Raw genomic sequence first — 26,759 nt, forward strand, 5'->3', positions numbered from 1 at the left:
AGAATAAAGATAATTTTGATTATAAAGGTATTGGTGGCGCTATCATGTAGGAACCGTGGAAACTAATTTTATTACCAGCTTGGATAATCTTTCACCGATGGCGCCACTGATACCATTCGCCATCTGGTGACAACAGTGGAAACTATTTACACTGTAAACTAGGACTGAATGTTTCATAATTAGTTCATTTTTTTCACCGCGAGATGGCGATACCATTTCGGTGTCCATGAAACGCAACGAATGTATCTATATCACTAATGGTGTTAAGACCCGCGAACTGATAACTTTGAAATTGACAAAAAAATAGTAAAAGAGTTCATGAGCCCCCATCCGTTATCTACCGATTATTATAATGTAACGAATATATTCTGCACCTCATCTACATTAATATCTGTAGCAGAGCACCACAATCGTTTCGCTAAAAGAGCTATCTTACCGTTTAAACTTTTGAAACGAATAAACTTTCCTTGTAATTAATAAACAACATTACTGTCTCTAAGAAACACAATAAATACGTCGATAAATAGCGAGCCTAGATGTATTTCAGCCTGAATAATTCTTTTACAAATAACAGTATTAATAAAAGCAACGAAATAATTTCGTCACATATCTATAAAATAGCGAAAATTGGAGGTTTCTTCGATCGATTTTCTTTTTTCTTCGTACACGGCATACTTTATCACGATGTCGCGAAACAATTGCGAGCGTTTGACCTGGTAACCAAGCCCGTTAGGTCGTCGCAGTTTGGACGTGTCAGACGCCCGATGTAGGCGTAACTAAAATTTCCAGTAAATTATCAATAGAATCAACAATGTTTTCCCGGGCCGCTAAATCAATCGTGAAAAGCATCGGCCAGCGGAATTATCACGCAGGCGAGGAAACCATCAAGGTAGGTGAATCAGTCGGGAAGGAAATCGGTGGAAGGAAGCAACCATTGATACTTCATCGTCCTAATTCTCGACGAAAGGCTCGATCTATCTGCGAATTCCACGATAAAAATCCGTCACAGGTAGCGATGAGCGGTAGCGCAGGAGAAGTTGGCCGTTCCCTGTCGCCGATGCTGAAACAGAATTCCAGGTTGGACGTTCTAGCTTTGCACGACATTCCTGCGAGCAAGAGATACTCATCAATGCCTGCAAGGATTCACAGCTTTTCTGACGGCGAATCGGCGAACCCTATCGTAAGGCTTTCTAAAATTTAAGATTAAATCGATAAGCGCAAAAGGAAAGAGAATGATCGCGCGTTATTTCAGATCTCACGAATGTTAACGATGATGGACAAGTCTCGGTACACTGTTAAGGACGGTCAACGTAGCGAGGGAATGCAAAAATCCGTTAGTTATTCGTCGCATCAGTCATCGAAAGACGCAAAGGTATAGCGTTTACTTTTATCATTGATAGCCTTGTCTGTTTCCTCAAGTCGAGCATTGCAAGCAGACTTAACAAATAACATCTTGATACTTTGAGAAATTTTTCCTCGTTTCTCGATAAAACACTGTGCCTACATTTTGTATTCCTTCAACATGTAGAAGGAGACGGACGAACTCGTCGAGGCACTGCATCGTCTGCCAATCGCAGAAGAAGCTGTCGCGGGCCAACCAACGAAATCAAAAGTGGTGGCGTCACAGGTAAGAGATTACTCTAATTAGTCGTCTATTTTTTCTTCTTCGAGTCCCTTTCGTTATTTAAACGTTCGTTGTTCACTGCCTTCTCCACTTCACTTTTTCTCCTCCTGCTCCTTTCACGTTATACTACCGCTTTCGTTTCTTTTTTCCGTTCTCTCGGCCGTGTTACTTTTCAAGTTCCAATTATCACATCGCGTGGTACTTTTTCTCGCGAAACTATTCAAGTTTCGTCGCGCAGAGCTGAAGGTAGCGAAACGACTATTCGGAAAATATTTCATGCGAGGCGGGAAAAGAAAGGGAGTCCGTTGTCCAACGCTTCGAAAGAAGAAACGCGCTAGGAATCGATCCGAAATGATGAAATGATTCCTTCGCGTCATGAAATGCTACCAAAAGAAAAGCATGGGGATTTGGCCCTGGAATCTGCTCGATCGTGGCACATTTCGATCACCTTCGTGGGTTGAGCGCGTCCTTCCGTGTATACGCAAGACGAGAGACGATGGACGGGAGTGAAAAGAGTCTTAACAAACGTCTGAGGCTCGATCAACGCATTGACTGTGGCATCGTTCTGTTTACGACTTACTTTAGCGTTTCCGTTCCTGTGGGGCACAGCAGTGTTAGTTGCATTACCTAAAGCGAATGAAAGGCAAAAGAAGTAGATATTAAACGAATCAATGTTGCTTTTCAACCTTGCCTTTATTCATTACCTCAAAATTCAGAAGCTAGAAAAGCTAGAGTGGTCCTCTCGTGAAAGCTTTCATAAAGCTTAACAGACGTAATCAATGCGTTGACGATTCGCCGAAGCGTACGAACGACGGTTTTCTTCGATTATCGTCGGTTCTATCCCCTCCTTTGTCCCGGGGGATACGAACAGAAAAAGAAATCGCTCGAAAAAGAGAACGGAAAGAAGTGAAATATCGAGTCACTGACCTTGAAATCGTCTCTCCGTCTGTCCTCAGGGGGACAACGCGTACACCAGCGAGCAACGAGGTCCTCGAGTTCTCGGTGAAATGGGGCCCTTTGATAAGTTCCGGCACGACGGTCGCATCGTTTCCGAGATTTATAAGCAGTTTCCAAATCTCGCGACGTGTTTCAGCAAGAGTAGCTCGAAAACCATGAATCGTGCGGCGTGGCGACAGGTCTCGAGTTTTCCGACGAGAGGCTTCTCGACGACTGTGGACGCGACGACGAAAAACGGGTCGTGTGTCGAGCGAAAACGATTGAACGACGTTTTGCCAGGCTCCGAGAGCAACACCTCGAAATACACAGACGAGTTCCTCTTAGCAAAGAACAATTCAATGAGGAAGAAGATTAAAAAAAGGGGCCAATCGGAAAATACGAACGCTGACAAGCTGACAGCGTCATCCGAGCTCGCAGTGGGCGAGAGTCACCTCGAAGAGATCGTGGACGCTCAATCGGCGTCGATGGAAATGCCCGAGAAGAGGAGGATTCGAGACGGCAAGTCGAAGGCGTGGAAAACTGTCGAAGGAACGACGGCGAAAGTGGAAAAGCGTTCAACTAACCGAGGAAAACCGAGGAACTGGTCGATACCGGCCGTCTTGTCGGACAAAAAGCCAAAGTTATTGTACGGCTTGGTTCAACGAAGACAAACGCCTGCCTCGTGGTTCTTTTCGAAGCTATTCGACGCCAAGAACACAGACGCGATCGCGGACACTCGGAGCAACAGGTACAGAGGGTTGGTATCGGAGGCTGGAAAATTTGGTTCCGTTCAGGCTGAGAGATTGTTGGAGGAATCGAAGACTCGCGACGAGGGCAGACATAACGCTTCCACTTCGACGACTAGTTTAAGGTTTCCAGAGAAAGCGATGCGTTCGACGATGGAAGGCAATTCGAGATCTGCCAATGAAGTCGATCGGTGGACGCGACAAGATCCCGACGGTGTGGATAAGAAGACGCCGTCCAGGTCGAGCAGCGTCGGTTCCGAGACAGAAACCATAAGTGAAACGAGTACGTCGAGAAATCCTCTACGAAACGTATCGTCCAAAATCGTTCTGTTCTTAGAGAACCTTAGGACCAGCAGGCAAAAGTCGCGGTCTCTGTCGAGCTTGGCTTCCTACAATCTAGATTCTCTGTTCGCTCCTCGGGAAGCAGCACAGGTGGCCTTCTTTTCGTCCAACGGCGCCAATTTCAGTCTGAAAGACAAGTTCACGAAGAAGTTCTGTGGGAAGAAGAAAACCGACAATATCTGCAAGAAGAAGCAGCAGCCTTCTTGCAATTCGAAGAAGAGAGACTGCAAGAAGGACGACAAGGTGAGTTGTTCGAAGAAGAACGAACCAGCGGACTGCAAGAAACGAGACGACGACGGTAGCAAACAAAAGTGCCGATCGAGTTGCGGCGAGGGCGCGAACGATCCTTGTAAATCGCTCGAAAACAAGCATCACGGTTCTCGCTGCAAGGAGTACGAGGCAGACAAGGAGTACGGGAGCACGGAGGATCCGTGCAAGAAGTACAGGAGGGAGGATATTTACGGAAAGTCCTGCAAAAACGGTGACGATGCGTGCAAGAAGCACAGGAAGGAGGAAATTTACGGGAAACTCTGCAAGGAGTACAGATCGGAGGCTGGGTCCGAGGACCTTTACGATAAGTATTGGCGGGACGACATCTACGGGTCGCGGTGTAATAAACAGAAGCAGAAGAAGTCTGATCTGTGCGACAGCGAGAAGAAACAGAGCAACTGTAGCACTGAGAGGAAAGAGGGTAGCTGTAGCACAGAGAGGAAAGAGAGTGGCTGTACTACTGAGAAGAAAGCGACTAGTTGTACAACAGAGAAAAAATCAACTAGCTGTACAACTGAGAAGAAACCAATCACCTGTACAACTGAGAGGAAACCAACCAGCTGTACAACTGAGAAGAAACCAACCAGCTGTACAACTGAGAAGAAACCAACCAGCTGTACAACTGAGAAGAAACCAACCACCTGTACAACTGAAAAGAAACAGACTAGCTGTACAACTGAGAAGAAACCGAGTACCTGTAGCACAGTAAAGGAGGCGAGAAGCTGCGATAGAGACGTTGATCCTTGCGGTGACGGCAAGAAAAAGAAAAAGAAGAAAAAGACGGAGAAGAAGCCAAAAGACTGCTGCACCACGAAGAAAAAGGAATGTCCGTCTGTATTTCGAGCGCCAGGTTGTCCGAAAAACGATGGGAAGTCGGGCGGAAGTGGGAGCACTCCTTGCTGAGGACGCTTCGGTCTCGCATCGAGAATTCGTCCCTGAAACGGCTCTTGTCGAGAATCGTTCCAGCCAGAGCTTAATCGCGAACCAAGAAAAATTGCCAATTGGAAAATTGCCCTTTCCGAGTTGAGCTGGAAAAGTTCTGGGAATATAAACAGCTCCCTTTGTTCTCCCGCCAATGTATTTACTCGTTTCGATTAAGGAAATGATGATTATGAAAGTTTCGTGTAATGTGAATGAATCCTATTGCGTCAATAAACGTGTTCGTACCCTCGATGCGATTTTAAGTAATATTAGCACTTTACCAACCAGTAGCGATTGGACATATAATTAACTTCAGTTTTATTTTATCTATTAAATTTATATATAACAAATTTTGGTTATCCTGGTAAAAACTTTATTAATAGTTTACCGGTCGTTAAAGTGTCAATGGCCCACAGCTTTCCTGACTCATCGATTAATGCCTTCTAACTTACGTAATTTCGCAAGTGCAAAGCCCTGTAATATATTCTCTAATCGTAGTTTCATCGAGAAATTGAAAATGAAATGTTTGGTTTGTTTCTAAACACAGCTGGAGACTACATCGGGGCCCCTGAGCAAGCAGGAACAGAGAAACGTCATCGAAGTAAGTTTCATAGAGAGTATTCTGCTCACGTTTCAATAAACAAACGATTTTTCGAGGCACCGTATCGAATCGTTCGCGAATCTTGAATAACTGTACGTTTAACGAACAAAACTGGGCGAGACTGAAGTACTTGTCCACGGGACACATTCGACGATTTGAGATAGATCCTTAATAGAACTTAATTACGAAACTCGTCGCTATGGCTCCACCTCCCTTCTGCCTCTTCTTCGTCATGAAAATTTAACCGTTTAAGATTAACACGCGTAAAAGTTAAAAGCATAAATCGTTCGAAAATGCTGGATCATCCTCTCTCCCCGCAGAGAACGGATACCGCTACGCACGAAATTGAGGGCTCAGTCGCGCGCGCTAAGGACCAAAGGAACAGGGGCCCTTTGTCAATGACCGCGATCTCGGAGGGATCCATATCCGCATCGACGCTCGATCCGTCCAAATCTCGGAACGCCGACTTCATCTCGAAGAACGCAACCGATCCGTGGCGCGATTCTTTCGTGTTGCACGACAGGGAACGCAACGACGACTATTTCCCCCAGGGCGAGGAGTACGAGGACGAAATCGGCCAGAACTACGTCCCCCACGCGCCTAGCAGAAGACCGCCCCGCGAAGAGGAGTCGGACAGCTTCACTCCTGCCGCGATGTTTCCTAAAACTGAACAGCCCGCAACGAAATCTCCGACGTTGACGAATTTGTTGAACACGTTATCCTCCAAGAATGAATCCATGAAAGAGAAAGTGGCCTGGTTCAAGCGACAAATTTTTCAGCCCTTGTGGATCCCAACGGACGAGCACGATATTAGGAATATCGGAAAGCTCGTCGAGCATCGATTACAGCTTGGCCGTGTGCTGTGACGTTTCTTTGTAGATTTTACTCATAGGTCACGATGATTGTTTCGTCGCGGATTTCGCTTTGCGATGGTCGTTATCGTTGTAGAATACCGACACTGGTACCATTCGACGATTCTTTCTCGAGATCCATTTTCGAAAGATGGCGTCCAATTTTCCTTCGTATATTCGGGCTCTCGATAAGTTCGGCGTAGGAGGGAGGTGGGCCAGGCGAGAGGCAAGGCGTTGCTCAAACAAACAGGACAAAAACGACAAAGCACGAAATAAAGCAGCGCGATCTCATATCCAGGGTGTGAGAAAGGGGGAGTTCCGATTGGGCGAGCCCGACTGCGGAGAGGATCCGCCGTGCTGGCCGGAGAAGAGTCCTTGTCATCCGCCAAAGGGCCCCTGTAAGCCCTTGGGTCCACCGGGCTACCCCTCGAAACCTAAAGCCGAGAAGAAGCCGTTCTGCATAAAGTGTCCACCCAAGAAACCGTGCAAAACGAAAAAGTGTTGTTAGGTATGCCGGGTGAGAGACAGAGGGTATGTGGAAATAGCGGCGGATCAGAGGGTGAACAGTCAAACTGTATCGATCAAAATGTCTCTGTTCTCTGCATCGTAGGCCAAGTACGATCGAACCGGTTGGTACGATAGAACGGTGTCATTCCCGAATCTCCTTCCACCGAAGAGCCAGTACAGCTTGGGATCTTCGTACGCGAACAGTTCGTTTGGTTCATTGAGAGGAACGACGTCGAGAACGTTTAACATGGGTCTCGTTTGCGCGAGAAATTTCACCACCGCGTCGAGGGAACCCGTAAGAATCGTTTCCTTGTCGAAAGAGTTGACTAAATACCTGAGCCAGCAGCAGAGATTTTTTCGAAACACCGTGACCATGATGAATCGCGACTGCGGGGATAAACCCTCGAAACCCCCGCCATGTGATTCCGGTGCATCCAAGTTCGCACCGGATTCGCCGAAGAGCGGTCAGAACCAACAAAGAGGATCGTGCAGACAACCCTACGAACGACGAAAACCGTGCCCTTCGCTAGAGAAGTGCGTCCCACCCAGTCCGCCTTGCTGTCGTCCACGGCCCAAGAATCCTAAGTGCGCGCAGCTGGCCCAAACGTGTCCACCACCTTGCCCTTTACCGTGTCCCAAACCACCGGAGAAGCCTCCGCCACCGAAGATATGCTACCGAAAGTGTCCTCCGCCACCGAAGCTACCGAAACTTCCAAAATGTCGGAAGATCCCTGCGCCGCCACCTCCTCCACCGCCACCTCCGTTGCCAAAGCTTCCGAAGTGCCCTCCGCCATGCCCACCGCCTATTCCGCCACCTCTGCCTACGTGCCCTAGAACTCCGAAGTGTCCCGAATGCCCACCGCAAAAAGAATGCCCACCCCCGCCGCCTTGCGAGCCCTGTCCATGTCCGCTTCCATGTCCGCCACCTTGCTGCCCGCCACCACCGCCTTGTCCGCCGTGTCCACCACCGATTCCATGCCCTAGACCGTTACCGTGTCCGCCACCGCCCCCGCCAGCAGTCTGTCCGCCTTGTCCGCCGTGTCCAGAACATCCAAAGCCTCCACCGTGTCCACCGCCGCCTCCTTGCTGCCCTTGCCCGTGTCCCGAGCCGCCTCCGCCACCTCCGTGCCCAAAACCTTGCCCACCTTGCCCTCGATACGAGCAAGCAACCTGCCCCAAGGATGTTCCGTCTTGCCCTAAATGTAATAACAGCGGAAAAGGAACGAAGAAAAGAAGAATGTCCACGTATTGCGGATCTCCTCTTCGGCTCCTTCCGCTCGGAGACGTTCGTCGCAGAAAGCTACACATTAGCTGCGTATTCCTGGGAAAGCCACCTAAGTCCAACAACACTTCAAAGTGTAAATCCATGGATGATCTGTGCAAAACCAAGACGAAGGGTTCGTGCGTCAAGTCTTGCGAAAAGAAAAGCGATTGCGACACGAAGAGACCCGTATGCGAGGATCAGATGAAAAAAGACACGAAGAAAAAGAAGAAGACGAAGAAAAAGAAGGAAGTGTGTCCAGACATTTGTATTCCAAGGGGAAAATGCGAACTCCCTCATGTCGCTCCTCCGCCGAAGATGCAGTATGGCGTGGTGAAGTGTCCTGATCCGAAGTTCGCTACGCCTACACCCTGTCCAGACATGCTCGAATCGACACGCGAAGACGAGCCGTGTGAACAAGTCGATTCTTTTAAAAAACAGAAGAAGGAAGTTTGTGTCCCGCCGCCTCTGCCGAAACCACCGACCGAGCCGGTGGTACTCTGTCCCTGTCCACCGCCGCCAAAAATGCATCCTGGTCCTTGTCCTTGTCACGAGGTGAAGCAAGAACCACCGCAAAAGATCACGATGCCACCATGTCCCGGGAAGGAGAAGTATGTCTGTCCCAGACAACCGCATTACTGCCCGCAAGAGAAGCAGATCTGCCGGATGGATAAGGCTTGCGATCCTAGCAAGAGAAAAAACAAGAAGAAGAAGAAGTAACCCTCCTCGCGACGATGACATTTTCTCTTCTAAAGTCACGTCGTTTCCTCTGCGTACCAGGTTAAATTGCATTTACACGTCGGAGATTTGCTTGGGAATAGCTGCTCGAAGAGGTCTTGAAGCTTGATTTGCTCGCGAGAACATGCTGCGTGTAAGTATAACAGGTAACTCTTTGACTGCGGGACGATTTTTGCGGGAAATTTTAAGAGGCGTAGAGGTGTGAATTAAAAAAAATATCAACTTATAGGGAATGATAAGACGGAACTTTTTTATATTTACAGATTATTCATACGACCTTTAGTCTCAGAGATAAAAATTGAAAACTTAGAAGACCTTTTTCCTAAAGTTCAAGTTTTGCAACAATCTTCAAACTTTTCAATTTTTATTGTCAAAATTAAGCATCCTATGAATAAACTGTAAATATAGAAAAGTTTCATCTCATCATCACCTGTAAGGTGATATTTTTTAAAACTCGATTTAACGAATGCAAACATTTCTCCGAGCTCATTTCTCGAGAGCGTTATATATATAATCGACTCGTGTGCAGGTCAGTTATTTTCGTAGTAAACGCTTTCGTTAATTTCTCAGGGAAGGAAAAGCAAGGACCACGGAGCAGAGAATGCATCCCAGTTTTCGACGAAGTCTATAACATAATGATATTCGGTCTCAGGATCGATGGTCGTCAACTATATCTGGCCGATTCGATCGCCTGCTCCCGGTTTTACGATCTGTCGAGCAACCATCAAAATTTGTAACGCTTTACTCTCGTCCACGACTGCTCCAATGGTCAGAAGAAGAAGAGACGTATGGCGATCGAACCAGTCGCTCGTGTGTGTCCTCTGTCGCATGTCCAACGTTGCGCTTTCGTCTCAAATTCGTTTTACGTGGTCCAGTTATAGTGAGGAAGACGGAGAAGTCGCCAAAACTATGCAACTAGAAGTTTCAGATACGATCGAACGTTCTACTCGCTTTTCTGTGCGTCTGGATACGACGAAGGAACCTGGTCGGACACGCGACACTCGCGATGCACACGCGATTAATTTTTTTTAGAGAGAGAGTCCAAGTCAAAATTCGTATAGACTTCGCGAGGATCCAAAACAGGCGATGCCTTTCTCGACATGGATGGCAGTGTAACAGACCAAACGAAGATTAATGGCCATGGCCTCGGGAAAATGCCATAACACAATTTCTGTTTAAAAATTTATCGTATCTCATTCAAAAAGTGAAAGTTCCATCGACGAAACTAATGTGCCAAGTAACTCGTGAATAAATCTTACTGTACTAAAACAGTGTTTCACTTTTGGCTAATAGGACTATCGTTTACTTGAATCGGCGACTTGAATCTCGAATCTCGCAATTATCGTTGACTTTACGTCATCGTTCCCGTTTCAAGTAAGTTTGTACCGACTCCACGAAGATTTCGAGCCATCGCTAGAGACCGCGGTATTCGGATGGAATTCCAGAAGCGGAAGAGAATGGCGGCCAGTGGTCGTAAACAGGAAATCGATCTCCATCGTCGGAGAATCGGTTCCATCGTTTCGTTCGATCTTGGGTGTGTCGTACGAACGCGGACTAGTAATTGCATCGCTTGGCGTGTGATTCGCGCGAGGACTTAGCTTCTACAGGAATAAAACGAGAAGGAAAGAAATATTTGCGACAGATTGATGGAATTCGTTTATTTTTCAAAAATCAGGAAGAGCTCTCCTTCTGTCTTGTACATTGCATCGCGTACAGTGAATTGCGATCTTTTTTATTATATTATTTTTATACGTTTAATTTCAATGAAGGAGTTGAATCGAGGTAGGTTAAGTCGATTAGCATCACACGAAGAAAAAGAGAATTAAATGAAAATCTTTGGATACCTGTTTGGAGTTCATGCCAGCCGGTAGCCATAAATTGGAAAATTGATTCAAAGAATTTGCGACTGTCCGATTGGCTGGGCTCTTCTTTGAGTAATAGAGCGCGCGGAAGGAGAAATTGCTATCAAAAGCGCTTCGTTACAATAATATCGACATTTATATACGAGCTGGCTCCGGCCAGAGGAAGCAGCACGGAGGTGGGGGAAAACGGGAGCGCAGGACTAAGGACGAGGGTTCTTATCATTTTATTATTGGGGTGAGCAGCCCTCCGTTCCAAGAACGACGCTTTACTTTTACCTTCCATTGTCTGTCCCCTCTCGTAAAGGCTTAAGGGCCGTTTCCAAACGCTCGATTCGATTATCCTCGACGGATTTCTCTTTTTCTTCCATTCGCGACGCTTCGTTACTTTCCTTGCTTGCTTCGTGGAAACATCTAATCGACGACGTGTCTCTATTCCTTTCCTATTTCAGTACTCATCGAGGCCGGTGCCTTTGTCTTGCTCGAATAATCAATCGAATAATAACCTTTGAAAAGTAGTTAGTCCTAGTTGAATTTGGAATTATCTTTGCATTATCTTTGCGATTCTGACAGTATCTTGAGGTGGTCCTCGGTTCTCGGTATACCTTTACGCTTTTAATTATAAAAATAGATCTTGGATTACGATTTTATTTGATAAGTAAGGAGATACGCAATGTATCGTAACATTCGAAAGGGTAACGGATCCGTACTCCGGGATGTCATTGTGGCGGGTGGTTTTGTCGTAGTCTGTACTGCGGGAGATATCGCGAACATTATCACAGCCGTTCACCGTGATTGGTCGGATTCGAGGGTATCCTCTCTTTTTCCTCCCTTTCGTTCGACCAATAAGTGACGTTTCCATCGGAGAAAGGGTCCGAAGGAAGGGAGCGCGAGCGACGACGAAGGGGGAGAGCGTCAGTCGAGGACTACGAAGCAGAGGATGAGGACGGAACCAGCGAGAGGAGGGTGGTCGCGGGGGTGGAAGCTGCAAGAGGGCAGAAAACTCCCCGCGTGGAAGAGAGTCGAACGGGTCGAGGCTGCGGATGGAAACGAGCGGGATGGATAAACTTCGAAGCGACTGTCCCCGAGGCTGATGCATAATTCAGGAATCGTCACCGGCGAGGATATTGCCAATTTGGCGTCGATGAAAATACGATCGGATTTGTCGGCTACCCCAGAATGGCTCGTCCGACGTACATCCAGTGAATTTAACACCTTCGGCCGACGTGCCGCCACCGTACCGTGCGAAATTACATCGGAGCCAATCGCCGGATCGCGCTGCGATCGCCTCTCTAATATCCTCCTTGCTTTCAGCCCGATCTCCGGTTAATGGCTTCCCGTCGGGGCGCTTATCTAACCCCGTGCTGTTCTTACCCCTACGAGTTTCGCAGTAGGGACTTGCGACGATACTGAACATAAAGACGTTAGAGGAAGTGATCCAAAAACCAGCTACCACTTTCATTTTTGTATCTACTGGTGTATCTACTCACTCAAAATTGATACTTTTGGGTTTTATTTACTTTTAAAAACTATTCCGAGGGCGATACAAGGGTTCAAAAGGCTAATAACTGCTAACTACTCTTCTTCGACTTCTAGCTGGTTTTCTTTTTTTTTTTTGGTGCCATTTTCGCGACTGCGCTCAACCCTCTGCCATATTTACAAATGTAACATACATACATACATATAAAAGGAAAGAATATATATTTTTATACGTAATTACATCTTATATATATATATACATATATAACATATTATATACGCCACACCATGTTTCTAGATTAGTTATATCTATCAAACTTTGTTACCTTCTCATATGTTATAACAATATAATTTAAAAAAAAAGAAAGAGGGTATAAAAGTAATTAGAGGAACCGGAAAGTAATGTCGTTTCAGCTAATGTCAATAATTGTTTATCATTTATCAAATCATTGTATTCCAATTGGTTTTTGATCGATCAGGTATTGAAAATTTGAACATTAGATGCCAAAAGGTTATCGATAACGAGGACGATTACCTAACTGATCAAAAATGCAAACTTCTTAGAAATTTATTTGTTTGAATTTAATGTATTGTAAAAGGAACGACGTTACTCTCTGGTCTTTTTGCTACAACGAATTTCGTTCAAAAACTTTATTTACTACCATCTTGTAATTTTATAAGGGAAGATACTAAAAAAATCCCATGAAAATTATTCTGATTTAATGCGAAAACTTTCGAAAAGGTTCGATTGAAAAAACGACCTTTCGCCCCGGCATCAATCTAACAGTTTGATCGGCTTTAGAATTATTAGTTGAACGAACTCCGCGGAATCCTTTCATCGATTTCAGATGAGCCCCTTTATGCGTATTATATATCCATTAGCGATGTAAGGCCGAGCGTAATTTTTTTCACCGACCGGGATTTCCATTTTCGAGAAAAGCTTCCTTCCATCCCGATGCTGATCGATGGAAGATTATCGGTTCTTCGTGCTTCTCTCGTGAAAATGTTTCGAGGGTGTGTCGCGAGCCGCACAGACTGGGGGGGAGGGGGGGGGGAAGAGGATTGTCGAATGTTCGTCGATTTTCCATGGATACGGGGATCCCTGGCCGGCATGCAATATTTATGACGAAAACGTCGGGATACAGGCACGTTGAAAGGAATACATTCGGAACGGATTCAATTTGTCAACGTGCCGCTAATCATCTTATTATGCGATCCTCTTAGATCTACGCCCAGTCCGTAAAGCGAAGAGTCGTTAAAAGTATTGATTTCTCGAAAACATTTATAATTCTGGTGGTGTGTGTAAAGCTAAACTAGGGGGTGTAGAGATAAGCACAAATTCATATAGAGCTTAAAACTGAAAAAACGCCCGCTTGTGAACATACAAAAGTTACCTTAAGAAGAACATCAAGAGTTTAAAGCTACTGAAGCAGCAAAGAAATGGTATATAACACTTGCATATAAAGTATTTTTAATGACTTCAAAAAATTGCACAAACTGAAACAACGTAAAAAACGCACGAAGAACACTTCGGTGTTTGGGGTGAGCAGATACCCAGGGTTATCTTTAAATCTATCAATGCCTCGAAAAATCATTAATAATTTACAAATTAGTTATACTGTGTCTATAAGATGCCACGACCACCCTACACCCTGTGTCCTCGGTTCTAAGGATCGCGATCGATGTCTTACCACGGACTTCTTCACTCGAGAGAGACACAATCGATCGAAAAGGACGGCGAGCTGGAAAAAGCGCGATCGCAAATTTATTCCTCGACCAGAGTGAGTGCTCTGTAAGTTAGCCAGCGGGTACGAGAAGGCGGGAAGAGTTCAAGATTTATGGCGCCGGATGCGCAAATACGGTGGAACTTCCTTGTATCCGGTTTGGCGAAAACTTTTCTCGGTATACGCCTGCCGTACTTTCCCCTTTTTTTCCCTACCCTTCCATGCACACAGAAGGGGGATCCTTTTTACCTTCATCGCTTGAATTTCCATCGAGATCGGGAAAAAGGTTGACGAGATCAGTGGTATTTCAATTAAGAGAAAAACATCCTTCAGCGGCAAGGAAGTAAATATTCGAGAGACCAATTTTTCTGAAATCTAAACATGATGTCTTAAGAAAAAACAAACGTCCAGTTTCTGTTTCCGTTTAAGCAGTTGAAAAAGAACAAAGCTGCGACTTTTGTAAAGCAATTTCAACCTGCTACATTCTGCTTTTGTGGAAATAATCAAGCACTCCGCTCGGATCTCCCAGATGGCTCAGCGGGTTCTCCGAATCGTGAAGGTTCTTGCCGACGTCCGGTTTACACGGGAGACCCACGGAAGGGAATTTCCAGGGAAAAGGGCCACGATCGGACGGGAGGTTAAATTAGATTTCGTACTTCCGGGACGCTACAAGAACCTTAAAAGAGGAGGTAAGCGTGGACAAACGTCCTTTCTCACCGAGACGTTCGATACTTCTACCTTCCTTTTACTCCACCGCGAATGTGGACTCTCTTAACCGCACTTTTAACTTTTCCTGACATATAACGCGACATTAAAGCGAATTAATTTATTACTATTTTATCAGCTGTATACCTCTGGATACTAGGAACTTAGGTTATACCATTAGTACGTGCTGCAGACTGAGTCAACATTTAATAAAAACAACGAGGGAGATTGTTGGTAAGTTTAATATTAATTTAGATTTCTTCAGAGGAAGTATTACTTTACTTCGATTGCAAATGGGTAGAAGAATAACCATTATATATCACTCGTGAGTGAATACTGTACACTTCCTTAGATTATATATTTATATTATTACTTCTATGCAAACGAGTTTCCCCATCCGTAAATAAATAAACAGATAAATAAATACACATCGGATCCTCGGACTGAGAAATTCCCCGTTAGACCTGCAAAGTTTCAGTCATCATGGAGCGACCTTTCACCCGTTCTAAATCTATTAGTTGCGAACGTATTACTCCGTCAAGGAGGCTCTTCAAGGTTGCACTCGATGCTCGCAAACCGGCTCCTCTCGAAAAGTCGAGGGGATCGCACCCTCGAAACGTAGCCGATGCGAGTGTCGATTTCTCGTCGCTTCGTGGGAGCCGTGTTTCAGGCGTTCACTTCACAGCCAGCGCGAAGAAAGGGTGCGCTCGCGAAGAAAATTTTAAGGACTCGACTTCCGTAACACTGGACACGTTATTGTGTCGCCCGTCGAAGGAGAGAGGGGAAAGAAAGAAGGGATTTCTGAAGCGAAACTGTGAACGTGCGACCCGGAGCTCCGACCCGCCGAGGAGATTTCGTTTCGAAGCTTTGACAGCGATTATAAGCGGATTGGAAACGAGCGACACCACGGTAAAAGACTCTTACGGGCTGGGTGGTTGTTCACTTTACCAATAGGGTATCGACTAGTGCATCGTTCAATCGTCCATTGAAATATTTATTGTATTTCAGTGGGAAGCTCTCGCTAAGCATTGTTCAAAGTCAACTTTGTTATATTATACTAATAGTTATTAACAACTTTTGAGAGTACTAGGCACACTATATACAGCGAGTTAAAAAATTATTTGAATTACAGGGGTTCGTACAGCGATAGAGATCATTTTTCCCATAGACCATTATTTACATTCATACTCGAATGTTTAGGATGAACCTTCCGTTTTCTGATCTCATATACAGTGACATGTACTAATATTCGGACAATATAGTACTTTGTTCATTATTACAATGTACAGCTGACCACAATTCAGTTGATACATTTTTTTTTTTGTAATGGGCAATTTTGACTCCATTAATAAAATAATAAAATAATAAAATAAGTATGGTAGTTTGAAAATTCGCAGAGTCTAAGGAATAACCAGTTTATAAGCGCGCATAATAGTACCGTGGAAAGAAAATATTTGTTCGAGACACGATTTGCACCCTCTCTCTTGCTCGCTCCGCCCTGTGCACCCACGAGGCAATCTCGCACCCTTAAGCTTATCCGTCCGACCGATTACCTGGCCGCGACATGTAATCTGTCCGGAAAATGAGACTCCGATAATCGATGCTCGCTTCATTGGCTCCCCTTTAACCCCTTGATATTTAACCCCGTAATTAGCGCGGAGTCAGTCCGCTCCCGGGGAATCCCCAAGCGTCATGGACTCGTCGCACAATTTCGCGTTTTACGCGCGCGGAAGCACACCGACAGCCACGGGGATCGACGTGTGCGAAAGACATCCAACGGGGGTGGGAGACGCGTTATGAGAGTGCTGGTTCGCAGGCTCTCTCTTGCAACCCCTCCGTTGGGGGTTTCCGCGGTACCGTGATTTTCTGATTAGCAGCGAGTCGACTGGCTGCGGTTAACCGTTGTTAGGTTGCCGCTCGATTGGTATGCATGGGCTGGGATTCGTGCCCGCGGTACAGCCCCTGAACCCAACTAACCTTCTCTACCCCCCATCGTTCTACCGTACGCTCTCTTCCTCTCTCCTACGCCACCGACCAGACAAAACCGAGGACTACTTCGTTGGTTATCGAGCTCGCATGACGCCTTGCGGATTGGTGGCCACTTTTAGGCGTTCGATCTGCCTTTCAAATGCTGCAGGTATTAAAGGGTTTTCGAAATTTAAATAAACTTTACGATCTACGGAGGGTTGATCGTATTTATGTTTGGAGAATGAAATGAGAGGAATGATTGAATCATCAATTAATACTATACGTTCCGGCACTTTATTATATACCCATTCTTATTATAAAGGGTTGTTTGATCTCCTGTGAAATAAATGTTGATTTTTTTAAAAGAACTTCTCAACTTATTGAAGGATATTCAACCCTTTCAGCCCAACATGTTTCTCATTCCCATTCTACTCGTTTTTCTTTTAGAAATTAATTGCATTAAACTAGGGTTGGTTATACAATTGTATATCAAAGGCTGTAGTTCAATAAGAGGTGATAATTTACCCCAATGATTTTCATTTTGTTCACTCATGTTCCTATAAGTCTCACTTGTAATGTTGCCAAAGGGAATCAGAAATGTTCACCGGGACATATATGTGTCACTAGAGTCGAGAGGGTTAATGTTAAAAAAGTGTCTGATCTTTACTCTCCGACTTTCGATATAGATCTGTACTTCTATTAAATTTAGCTCTAGAAATCTCATTTGCAGAAGTGTTGTTTGTGAATTTACGATAATGATTTTGAAAGAGATCATTTCACACCCCTTGATGCATTTAGTGTTGAAATAATTTAGAGTATGGGTGTGAGAGAATCGCGTTCTCCAGAGCATCGACGAGTACGTAAAATGTAATTAATTTTAAGGTCGAGGGAGCGCGATTCGAGGACTGGACTTCGAATGGCTGGTGACATCGAGCATTGGAATATTTGGATAACGGACGGCGGTCCCATTGTACGAATGCGACGTTAGCGATCGCGACGGTGTCGTTCGCGGAACAATTACAGTGGAACGCCCCCGCGTCGGCCGATAAGAGTTATGATTACGTCGAATTCTACGTGACAAGTCGCAGCCATTTTTCACCGGTTGACTCCGTTTTGACACCACGCCACTCGTCGATCCTTCCCATGTAGCACGCGTTACAAGAGGCAGGGGTTTACGTAACGACCACCCCATCGATACATCGTTTCCAGCGCCATGGCTGCGACGAGAAACGATCGAGGGGGATCAGGAGAATGAGCCCGCGATCGCGGTCGCGCGACAGAAACAGAAGACGCGGTCGCGATAGCTCGTATGAATACGTGGCGAAGGGGGCCGAAGAGATTAGGGGTTACAATTTCCCATGGATAATGGCACTTTGATTACCCTGTGACGCCGTGTGTCCTGTCAAGTGGCAGACCACGCATAAATGGCCAAAGTGCTGGAAATTTGGAGAGAGAGGGAGAGAAAACCGTACGGGGTGATCTTTTAAACAATGGCAATCCTTTCAAAAATGAGTGCTTGATAGAATTAAAAAGAAAGTGCAAATATATGAAAGAAGGATAAACGTGGAATAAAACGAAGTCACATGGAAAATGGCGTGAATGTAGAACAAGTGGATATTAAATATGGGGTGGTTTTTCAAATGATGATAATCATTTAAAAAGTGCGTAGACTTGATAGAATTAAAAAAAATATGCAAGTATATCAATACAGGATAAATATGGAAGAAAGATAATTGCATGAAAAATGGCTTCAACAAGCGAAGACTAAATATCTATGATTTCACTTAATCTCATCTTTATTAGAGAAGACAGATCAAACTCTCCGAGCCAAAATATAAAAGCTAAGCATCATCGTGTACGTACTGATTACGTTTAAAATCGAGTGAAAAGTAATGAAAGCAAAGTCACACGAGGAAAGGTTCGACCGTGTTTCATGGTCCTGGTTCACCCGGTACGCGTACGGCCATCAGGTCCGCGTTTCGCAGCTTGTACTCTACCGTTAAATACACTATCGAGAAAGATTTTCATTTCGCGGATCTCAAGTGGCTTGGTTGCTCGACTGCTCTTGAACATGCAACTGGTAGTGAGCGATTTGGTGGCGCAACTCGAGTGCGCCTTTTGTCGGAGGGGGAACAACAGTCCGTGGGGCAGCGACAAGTAGCGAAACGACAATGAGACTGCCGTTTGAAAACTACGGGGTACGGAACACTGAGCCGCATTGTGGCTATGAGAACGCGGCCAGGTCAAATTCGATTAAACGCCGCGCGGTCACCGATATCGAAACATCGAGGGATCGTTCCGCTCGTTGTTGCGACCAGGAGGGAGCGAATAAGTTTTCGATACAGCCAGCGCAACATTTTTATTAATAGGCGCGGATAGGAATGTAGGATTGGAAGGATTGCGAGTTACAGAGCCAGCGTCTTCCTTGTTCCAAGGAAAACTCGATCATTCTCCTTGTTGCCCTAAAAAACTATAAATAATATTGTTTGTTGGACACAAAAGTATACTAAAGTTTTCAAATATATATCCAAAAAGAAGTGATCCAAAACAGACATGCGCGGAAGTTCGATAGCTGCACAAAAAACGTGACTATATTATTTGTGGTATTAAAAACTGCTTCCTTGATTAATTTTTTAAAACTTTGCCAACTGGTAGCACTTGGATATATAATTAAATTCGATGATATTCTTTATTTTCACATTAGTATTATTCAACATATATTTTATCTATTAAAATTGTATTCAGATGAACATTTATGTAACATTTCATAATTCTTGTAACGATAAGAGCACATCCTAATAATAGATAACAAAGTATTACCACACTGAAGCGTTAATATTGTTTAGACAACGATTTTCTTACCATGTCTGTCACTTTAAGCAAAAGCACGATCGAACCCCAAAAATGCCTATCGCGCTCAAATTTCCAGAGATTCGAGACCATCGTTCGCTGTTGCTCGATCATTTCTTCGAGTTCGTCACCGCCTCGTAATATTCTCTAGCAAACTGTTAACGAAGAACGAGCACCGAGCGCACGGGTCACGAAATGCGCAACGCGGGGCCACGTGTCGTCACGTGTCGTTGAGTACGGTCAACTCCCGATTTACTACGGCCTGTCCACGTGTCCAAATGAGCAACACTTTGAATAATACTCACGTTGCGCGCTCCACGGTTCGAGTCCCCACGGGGCTACGAGCCATGGTGTCTGTATATTCTGTAATGCATAAATCAAGGACCGGCAAATGGCATTCCTCGATCGTGTATTACCGTAACACCTCGCTAGTTCCTGTCGAATATTGGATACGCGGTTGAATAGGATCGTGCCAGATCACGGATCACGTTGCCGTTGACAACCCAGTGTCGTCGAGACTCGTCGTTACATTCGAAAGTACGCGTTATTTGTTTTACGCGACAGGGAAACAAGCACCGCAACAATGGACGTTTGGTGTCATTTGCACGTCGCAATTTCGAATACGTCGTATTCATAATAAGAGTCGAAGAATGGGAGTACAATATCTATCTTTTACGCGGGAGGTATAATACCTTAGGTGTCAAGCTCGTATTGTTTTTCGCAAGGTCTGTCGGACACTCGTCGCATTTTTTGCATTAGTCGCAGAAAGAGGTACGCGATTTTGTTCTGGTGTACATTTCGACCAATTTCAAATTTCACAAGGTTTTTACAGAAACCGTTTATATTTTTTGAACAAATGAAAGTAGTAATAATAAATCCGCATAGGATTGATGAATTTGGCGAGATGTAAAAATTAAATACCAGGACAAATATTAAATTACGTGATCTTCGATGGTCTCGAGACAAAATTTTAACTCTGTAGGAATTTTCACGAGTTTTAGTCTGGCAGCGAACGTGTTAAAGCATTAGTTCAGTAACAGATATGATATCTAATAAAAAGAAAATTGGATTTCAGGCGTTGTCTGGCGAGAAGGTTTATGCGAGCGAACGCGCGTCTCCGAGGAATATAACCCCTGAGTTTTACTCCCGCCAGAGGTACGGTTTTATGCGTAAAGCGGGTGACCGCCAGAAAATGAATTCTCGGTTTTCGAAGGGAATGGGCGCGCGTAAGTAGCCGAGGGTGGCGACGGCATTGGCGAGCTGCATGGATAGATGCAGCAGTAACATAAAGAAACGGCAAGAGGCGAACGACGAAAGGGTGTAGAGAGTAGTCGAGTAGCAACGCTACCATTTGAACGTCGAGTGTTAACTGTCGGACGGTTTACGAGGCGATTCGAAACCTTTATCCGTTAAGCGCGAACACGATGAGACGAGGAGGAACCGCACGGTCTAGGAATCAGCCATAGCGACGGACGCGGGGGATGCGACTCGGTTGGACGCGATTCAGGGCGTTAATTTTAAAACGCTCTAAAACCCGGAGAGCTCTAAATTCCGCGCGGTACAGACAGAAAACGAAAAATCGAACACGAACCGAGCACCGTAAAAGCATCCCATCCCTGCGTCGTTATTAAAAGTGTCGTGCGGAAGAGGAAGTCTACTCGCGGCGACGATCGATTTCGATTACTCGTCCTGGCTTCGACGCGCGTAAATAACGAACGGATTCGCGAGGACAGAGATTCCTGCGATGAATTACAACCGGAGCTGTTCGAGTACCTGGGGAAAAACGCGTTGAACTCGAAATCGAATTCTGTTTTGGCAGGTTCTGGGACTCTTTTAACACGCTGACTTTAGATAAAGCTATCGCGAGAATAGTTTTTTCTAATGGATCTCCGAGAACCAACTCTTATTTTTGGATATTTTTTTTAATGAAAAATTTATGAAATATTGTTAAAATGTTACTCTTCCGAACGCAAGTTAAAATAATATAATTCATTTCGTTTGTTCGAAAAAATTTATAGTGAACCACGTAACCCCTTAATGAATAGTCCTGTCATTTCTGGGTGACGAGGCGACCAACGTGTTAAGACAGTTTCGATATATAGGTATTTCAAAACAAAGAATTAATGTAAAAATAAATTTAAATGTTCACAGCTCGATGAGTTGGCAACGTTGCGACGGAAAACATGTCTAATGACTGTTTTCGACTGTTTATCAGTTTCCATACAACAGTCGCGTAAAACGCGTTAAGTTTTTAACTAATCGTTCTCTCTGTAGGCCGCGAGACGAAAAACATGGCGACGATAATGAAGGCGCGGACTAAACGACTTCCGTCGAGGCTGATCGGGCGCTCGCGAGCGTTTTGCATAAGCCCGCGTTATCTGCGTGGTGTCGAGGCTGAAGCAAATCAATCACTCGACTACGCTCGGAACGATACCGATGAAAGGCGTTTCACGATCGGTCCTCGCCTCGCGGTGAATGCAAATGTGAAAGAAACGAGGATAGAATATTGCTGATTGAAAGACGCTTAAAAAATGAGCTTTCGGTCGATTGCCGTTTCCCGCTGTCGACGATAAACTATCAGAAAATGAACTCGACGGTAACGCGTCAGAAACAAGAAACCATTAACAAAATAAGTAACCGCGATGCTTTGTTGTCGACAATTAACGTCACTCAAACTGACTTGACGGAAATAGTTCACAAGCCCCCGTTGCGCCGGAAGTCGGACACGAGGCAAACGAGGTGTGTTAGGGAACCATCCCCGTGTGCTTGGACGCGCATCGATTTACGTAGGGGGTGGAACTTTGGGCGTCGTGATTTTATTCGGTATGATTCCTGAGAACGTGTACACTCTCGATGCTCGTTCAAAACTGTAGACAAATTTCACCTAAAATTTCACTTAATCTCTCATAGATTAACGATCTTCATTTCAATTCTCGTTTTGTTTCTTAAATATATTCTTAATATATTTAATATTCTTAAATATATTACACCAAGGAAGACTTAAAATCTGCGTGTCGAGGATACTTCTACGCTCCATTCACAGATCAGCCTCATTTTTCTATTTAATGCTTCGTTTCTAATTTAAATTCCGTTCGAATAAATGGTAGTTCGATCGCAGTCCAGTTGCTATTCGAGTGCGTCTCGCAAGGCATACGTACACGCCAGAGGATAAATTAATCGTAACTGATGCGTTTCGCTGGACATTCCACGGCTGCTTTGAATGTATCACGGCGTGCGGTTTCCAAACGGAAACCAGGCTACCTAGTCGAAGTACGCGCGCGATCGCAGGCGCGAAACCCGATAGCCTGATTTCCGGAAACCGACTCTACGGACCACACCTTACGGGAATCGTCAGAACGTGACTAGTATGGGAACCGAGTTTGGTCAGTCATGATATTCATGGCCTGAGACCACCTCGGGGCCAACACGGCGACCCGATACCCTGCCAGTTATTTGATCCGGGGACGGGAGATTTGAATATTTCGAAAAAAGAGATTCATGTATATTTTATTTCCGTTTGCCGAAGACGACTGGGACCGTCTTCTGTAGGAGATACTGGTCGCGCGCGTGGCTGGACGACACCTCGACGGATCCCGCTTCAAAAGGTTCATCGACGAGCGAACTACGGAAATCTGGCGATGTCGCGTCGCTTGGGGAACGAACGACGTTTCCGAAATATTCACCTCTGGTCACGAAAGTCGGTTAAAAAAACTTCTGAGTATGCGTTTCCATTTCGGGAACGATACGCGCTTGGGAAACTGACGAAAACAGGAAAAACAATGAACAGTAATGTCTGTCGAGGTGCAATGCGATGGGGGGCTGGAGGACATGCAATTTAAAAGGGGAAAGAATTAAAAGGATAATCACGCGTTTGTAAAAACGAACAACAACACGTTTATTAAACGTTTAACTAGAATGCAAAGGTTTTGGAACGTCCGAATTGCACAAGCTATGTCACTGTTTTCGCTATTCAAATAATTTCCGGCTCTTGGATGGGAACCGGAACATCGGGACCTCTCTTTCGCTCGTACGAAGAAGCAGCTTCACATCGTTGCGGAATATCTTCACGCTGCCGCAACGATACATCTTCAAATATCGTAAAAATCCTCTTCAAACAAGTCGTCCAATTTCTACCGTTTCCAGTGATACGGTTGCAATTCACAAAATTCGAATTTACCGTTTGATTGGCGAAGATTCAGCTGAAAAGTGGCCAGAGGAAGGATGGTCGCCGCTAATCTCGACGTAAAATCGAGAAACCACGAACTCGTGTTGCTCGGCCTACAAAGGAAACCGCGCGCTGCCCGCTCCTCCATATGTTGCAAACGCATTAGGCGCATTATGTATCGTGGCCTGCACGCGCGTGCACTCCTCGCGTCGAAGGATTTCGTGATCCCGGTCTGCTCCGGCCAGCTGGTGCCTGGTCGATACTCCTGCCGCCGCTTCGGGCATCATCGACGACCGGCGATCCTGTGATTTCCTCGGCCAGCCAGATTGAAAAGGGAAGAACAACGACCGAAAGAAAGGAGAGACAAATGCGACGGATTTCCGAGACACATGACGGACGAACCGCAACGCAATTCTGCTCCCAACTGTTTGTCAGCCTCACGCAATCGGGAGCATGTTGTCGCCTTTTGAGGGTTTCATGAACCTTCCCTTGTAGCTTAGGTGGACGAGTGTTTTTAGTGGGTAGCCCTTGGGGCCGACACCCAACGACAGCCAAACATAACCCGGGTAAATTCTAGACATAAAAAAGTACTAAATGGTAAAAAAAGTCAATAAATTTTGGGTGTCACAAAGTAAAGTATCATCCGGTGCGACAGTCGAGACCAACGTTTCCAACAATACGTTCGTCCTTTAATAAGAACGTACGTTCTCTTACTTCAATTTTGCTCTTTACAGAGTGTTTACAAGTGTTTACAAAGTAGATCAATTTTCAAGTCGACGCGTTTGTTCGCGTTTTGCTGGCCGAATCTCTTCTACGAACATCAGCGATTTTACACGGGCGATTGTTCGCGTCCTCTCCTAAAGCGTCACGCGATATCGAACGGCAAATTGCTCGGCGTGCTCCGTCTCCCGTCGTCATTTCTTCTCGAAAGCAAATAGTTTCACACTCCGTGAATATAGTTGATTCAAAATTTCATGGTCACGAAGAAGCGCGACGCCCCGATGAAAGGCCATTATGATAGGTCTCGGTTCTTGTTAGTTTTCTGCCGACTGTATCTGTCGTTTGGGGGGATCCAAGCACGCTAGGGTCCATTGTTATTCTCTGCGAAACGATCTTGCGCCGGACGACGTCTAGGCTTCGCAACTGGCGATACGTTATTTTCTTCCCTTAATGAGTCGATTATTACCCTAACAACGGACACGCGAAGCTATGGGCACGAATCTAAGCGCCAGCGAGGACGTCGGTTGCAATATGTAGCCGACCTTAATCGTAAACGTCGAGAAATCGGTTACGACAAGGAGAAAACACCGAGATCAAAAAATTAATACCTCCTCGTCGATGTCACGATGTCCGATATTTTTTAAATTAAATTAATGAAGGTTGGAGCTCCTTTGGGTAGTGACGAGACGAGATATTAATATTTTAACATGTATTGGTTGGACCAACTAAATATTAATTTCTGACAGTAGTTACATTAATTAATAACAATATTTGTTTAAACAATGATTCTAATCTCAAAACCATAAAAAAATGGAGTTACCTCCTTATTGCATCGCGTCTAATCTTTAATCTCGAAGATCAAGATTACATTTACCGAAGCTGAAAAAGCTTCGGAGCTTCCAAAAGGTAAGAAGCTTGATTTCCGTAATGTGAAATATACCGCAACGCGGAATAGCTCGTAGGCGACGGTGCTAAATACTCCGTGGCTGTACTTGAAATTCATACAGCGAAGCGCGCCGCGCTCAAAGCGGCTCGATATCAGCTGCTGTGTTTCCTTCAAAGGCGGCGAAGCACGTTGATTGTTCGTAGTCGCGATTTTAATGCCGCCGAAGCTTCAGACGCGAAATTATGATTCAACGCGTCGCGCATTCCGCGACAAGCAATTCAGCTTTTTCGCGCGGTGCTGCTTGATATTCAAACCAAGTCGCGAGATACTCGTGATTGGTACGAGTTTCTCCCCGGTAGCGACTCTTCGCTGCTTCCTGAGCCGTTATCTCCGCGCTTATACGGTTTCTTAAATGGAATTTCAAGTGCGATTTTAAAAAGAAATATACGCACGATATCTCTCCATGTCTCTGTCGTTCCTGGCAACAACCATCGTAAGAAGTAATTCCGTGAAGACGAGTCGCTTCGAAGAAACGAATTACACGCGGAGGACAACGATTACGGGACTGTCCCGAGGATTTCACAGCGATCACGGTTCACCTTGGGCGTCTTTTCGTTCGCTGCTATACCGTTCGTGAAAAAGAAATGATCGCCACGAACGCGGAAGAGTCGTCTGAACAATGTAGCGGCAGTGTGCTCGATCAGGAAGCGAATATCCGCGGCAAGACGGGGCGAAACCGCTCGACTATGCAAATTCCCGGCTATCGCGGGGTCGATTCAACGATAGCTCGAAATTTCCATTCCCGATGGATTTATCCAGCAAATTGGCTCGGTATTTTTGCGCGTCGTATCGCGAAACGATATTTCTCTGTGCAAGCCGTGTCCCTGATCCATCGCGTTCATTCCAACTGTAAATCCAGCTATTTCGCGAGGGCCCCGAAGGTCAACGCTGATCGGTCTTATCATCTAATAGCGAAAGCGATCGACGATGTTATCGGAAAACTACTTACAATTCCCGCGATCTTTCTGCAGACGATTCCGCGACGTCATTACGCCCTCAATCGTCCGTGATATTCCGAGAAATTGTTTGGCGATTACCGTTTTGCGAAACCGTGACCAATTCGCAAAGAAACGGAAGAGGGAACAGAACATCACCGTTCAAAGTACGATCATAATTTTGCTCCGAAGCGTGCGTTCATCAGTGGACGTGGGACCAATGAAATCTTGTAACCTGCTCGACCGACGTGTCTGTATCGTTTCATGTAGAGGATGTAGTCCAAAAACGTGCTAGGGCAGAAATCACTTGAATTAGTCCTTTTGTGAGCCATTATACTATGATAACGAAAATGCCCCATCCAATTTAAATAAACGTCAATGAAAATATATTTAAAGAGATATTTAAGATGCAAAACTCAGGTGAGATACCCTGCAAGTAAAAGATGAAGAAAATATTTTTTCTTTTCCATAAGATTGCAAGATAGTAGTTGGTAAAGTTTTTGAACAAAATTTGTTATATCAGGGAAACTAGAAAGTAATGTTGTTCGAGCGAATGGTTCATTATCTTCGAAAATAAAATTAGGGGTAGCTATCACTAGATACACGCAGAT

General features: G+C 45.2%; 2 protein-coding genes and 1 long non-coding RNA gene across 3 annotated transcripts in view; 2 read left to right on the forward strand and 1 right to left on the reverse strand.

The window, feature by feature from the left end:
• Nucleotides 1-26: 26 nt before the first annotated feature.
• LOC128892471 (uncharacterized) lies at nt 27-4,821 on the forward strand. Its single transcript, XM_054152913.1, has 5 exons — nt 27-889; nt 1,010-1,180; nt 1,253-1,372; nt 1,529-1,627; nt 2,581-4,821. The coding sequence occupies exons 1-5, from the start codon at nt 812-814 to the stop codon at nt 4,819-4,821; spliced, it is 2,709 nt and encodes a 902-aa protein (XP_054008888.1). The 5' UTR covers nt 27-811.
• A 1,980-nt stretch (nt 4,822-6,801) lies between these two features.
• Nucleotides 6,802-9,085, forward strand: LOC128892472 (proteoglycan 4-like). Its single transcript, XM_054152914.1, has 3 exons — nt 6,802-6,822; nt 6,902-8,930; nt 9,061-9,085. Exons 1-2 carry the CDS (start codon nt 6,802-6,804, stop codon nt 8,777-8,779), a joined length of 1,899 nt encoding a protein of 632 aa, XP_054008889.1. The 3' UTR covers nt 8,780-8,930; nt 9,061-9,085.
• A 14,187-nt stretch (nt 9,086-23,272) lies between these two features.
• Nucleotides 23,273-26,759, reverse strand: part of LOC128892142 (uncharacterized) — a 33,462-nt gene continuing 29,975 nt past the window's right edge. The window contains exons 3-4 of the long non-coding RNA XR_008461015.1: nt 26,163-26,439; nt 23,273-24,120 (exon numbers count right to left, since the gene is read on the reverse strand). This is a non-coding gene — a long non-coding RNA (uncharacterized LOC128892142). The remainder of the gene's footprint in view (nt 24,121-26,162; nt 26,440-26,759) is intronic.

The sequence above is a fragment of the Hylaeus anthracinus genome, unplaced genomic scaffold, assembly GCF_026225885.1.
Source record: "Hylaeus anthracinus isolate JK02 unplaced genomic scaffold, UHH_iyHylAnth1.0_haploid 12002, whole genome shotgun sequence".
Classification (NCBI taxonomy): domain Eukaryota; kingdom Metazoa; phylum Arthropoda; class Insecta; order Hymenoptera; family Colletidae; genus Hylaeus; species Hylaeus anthracinus.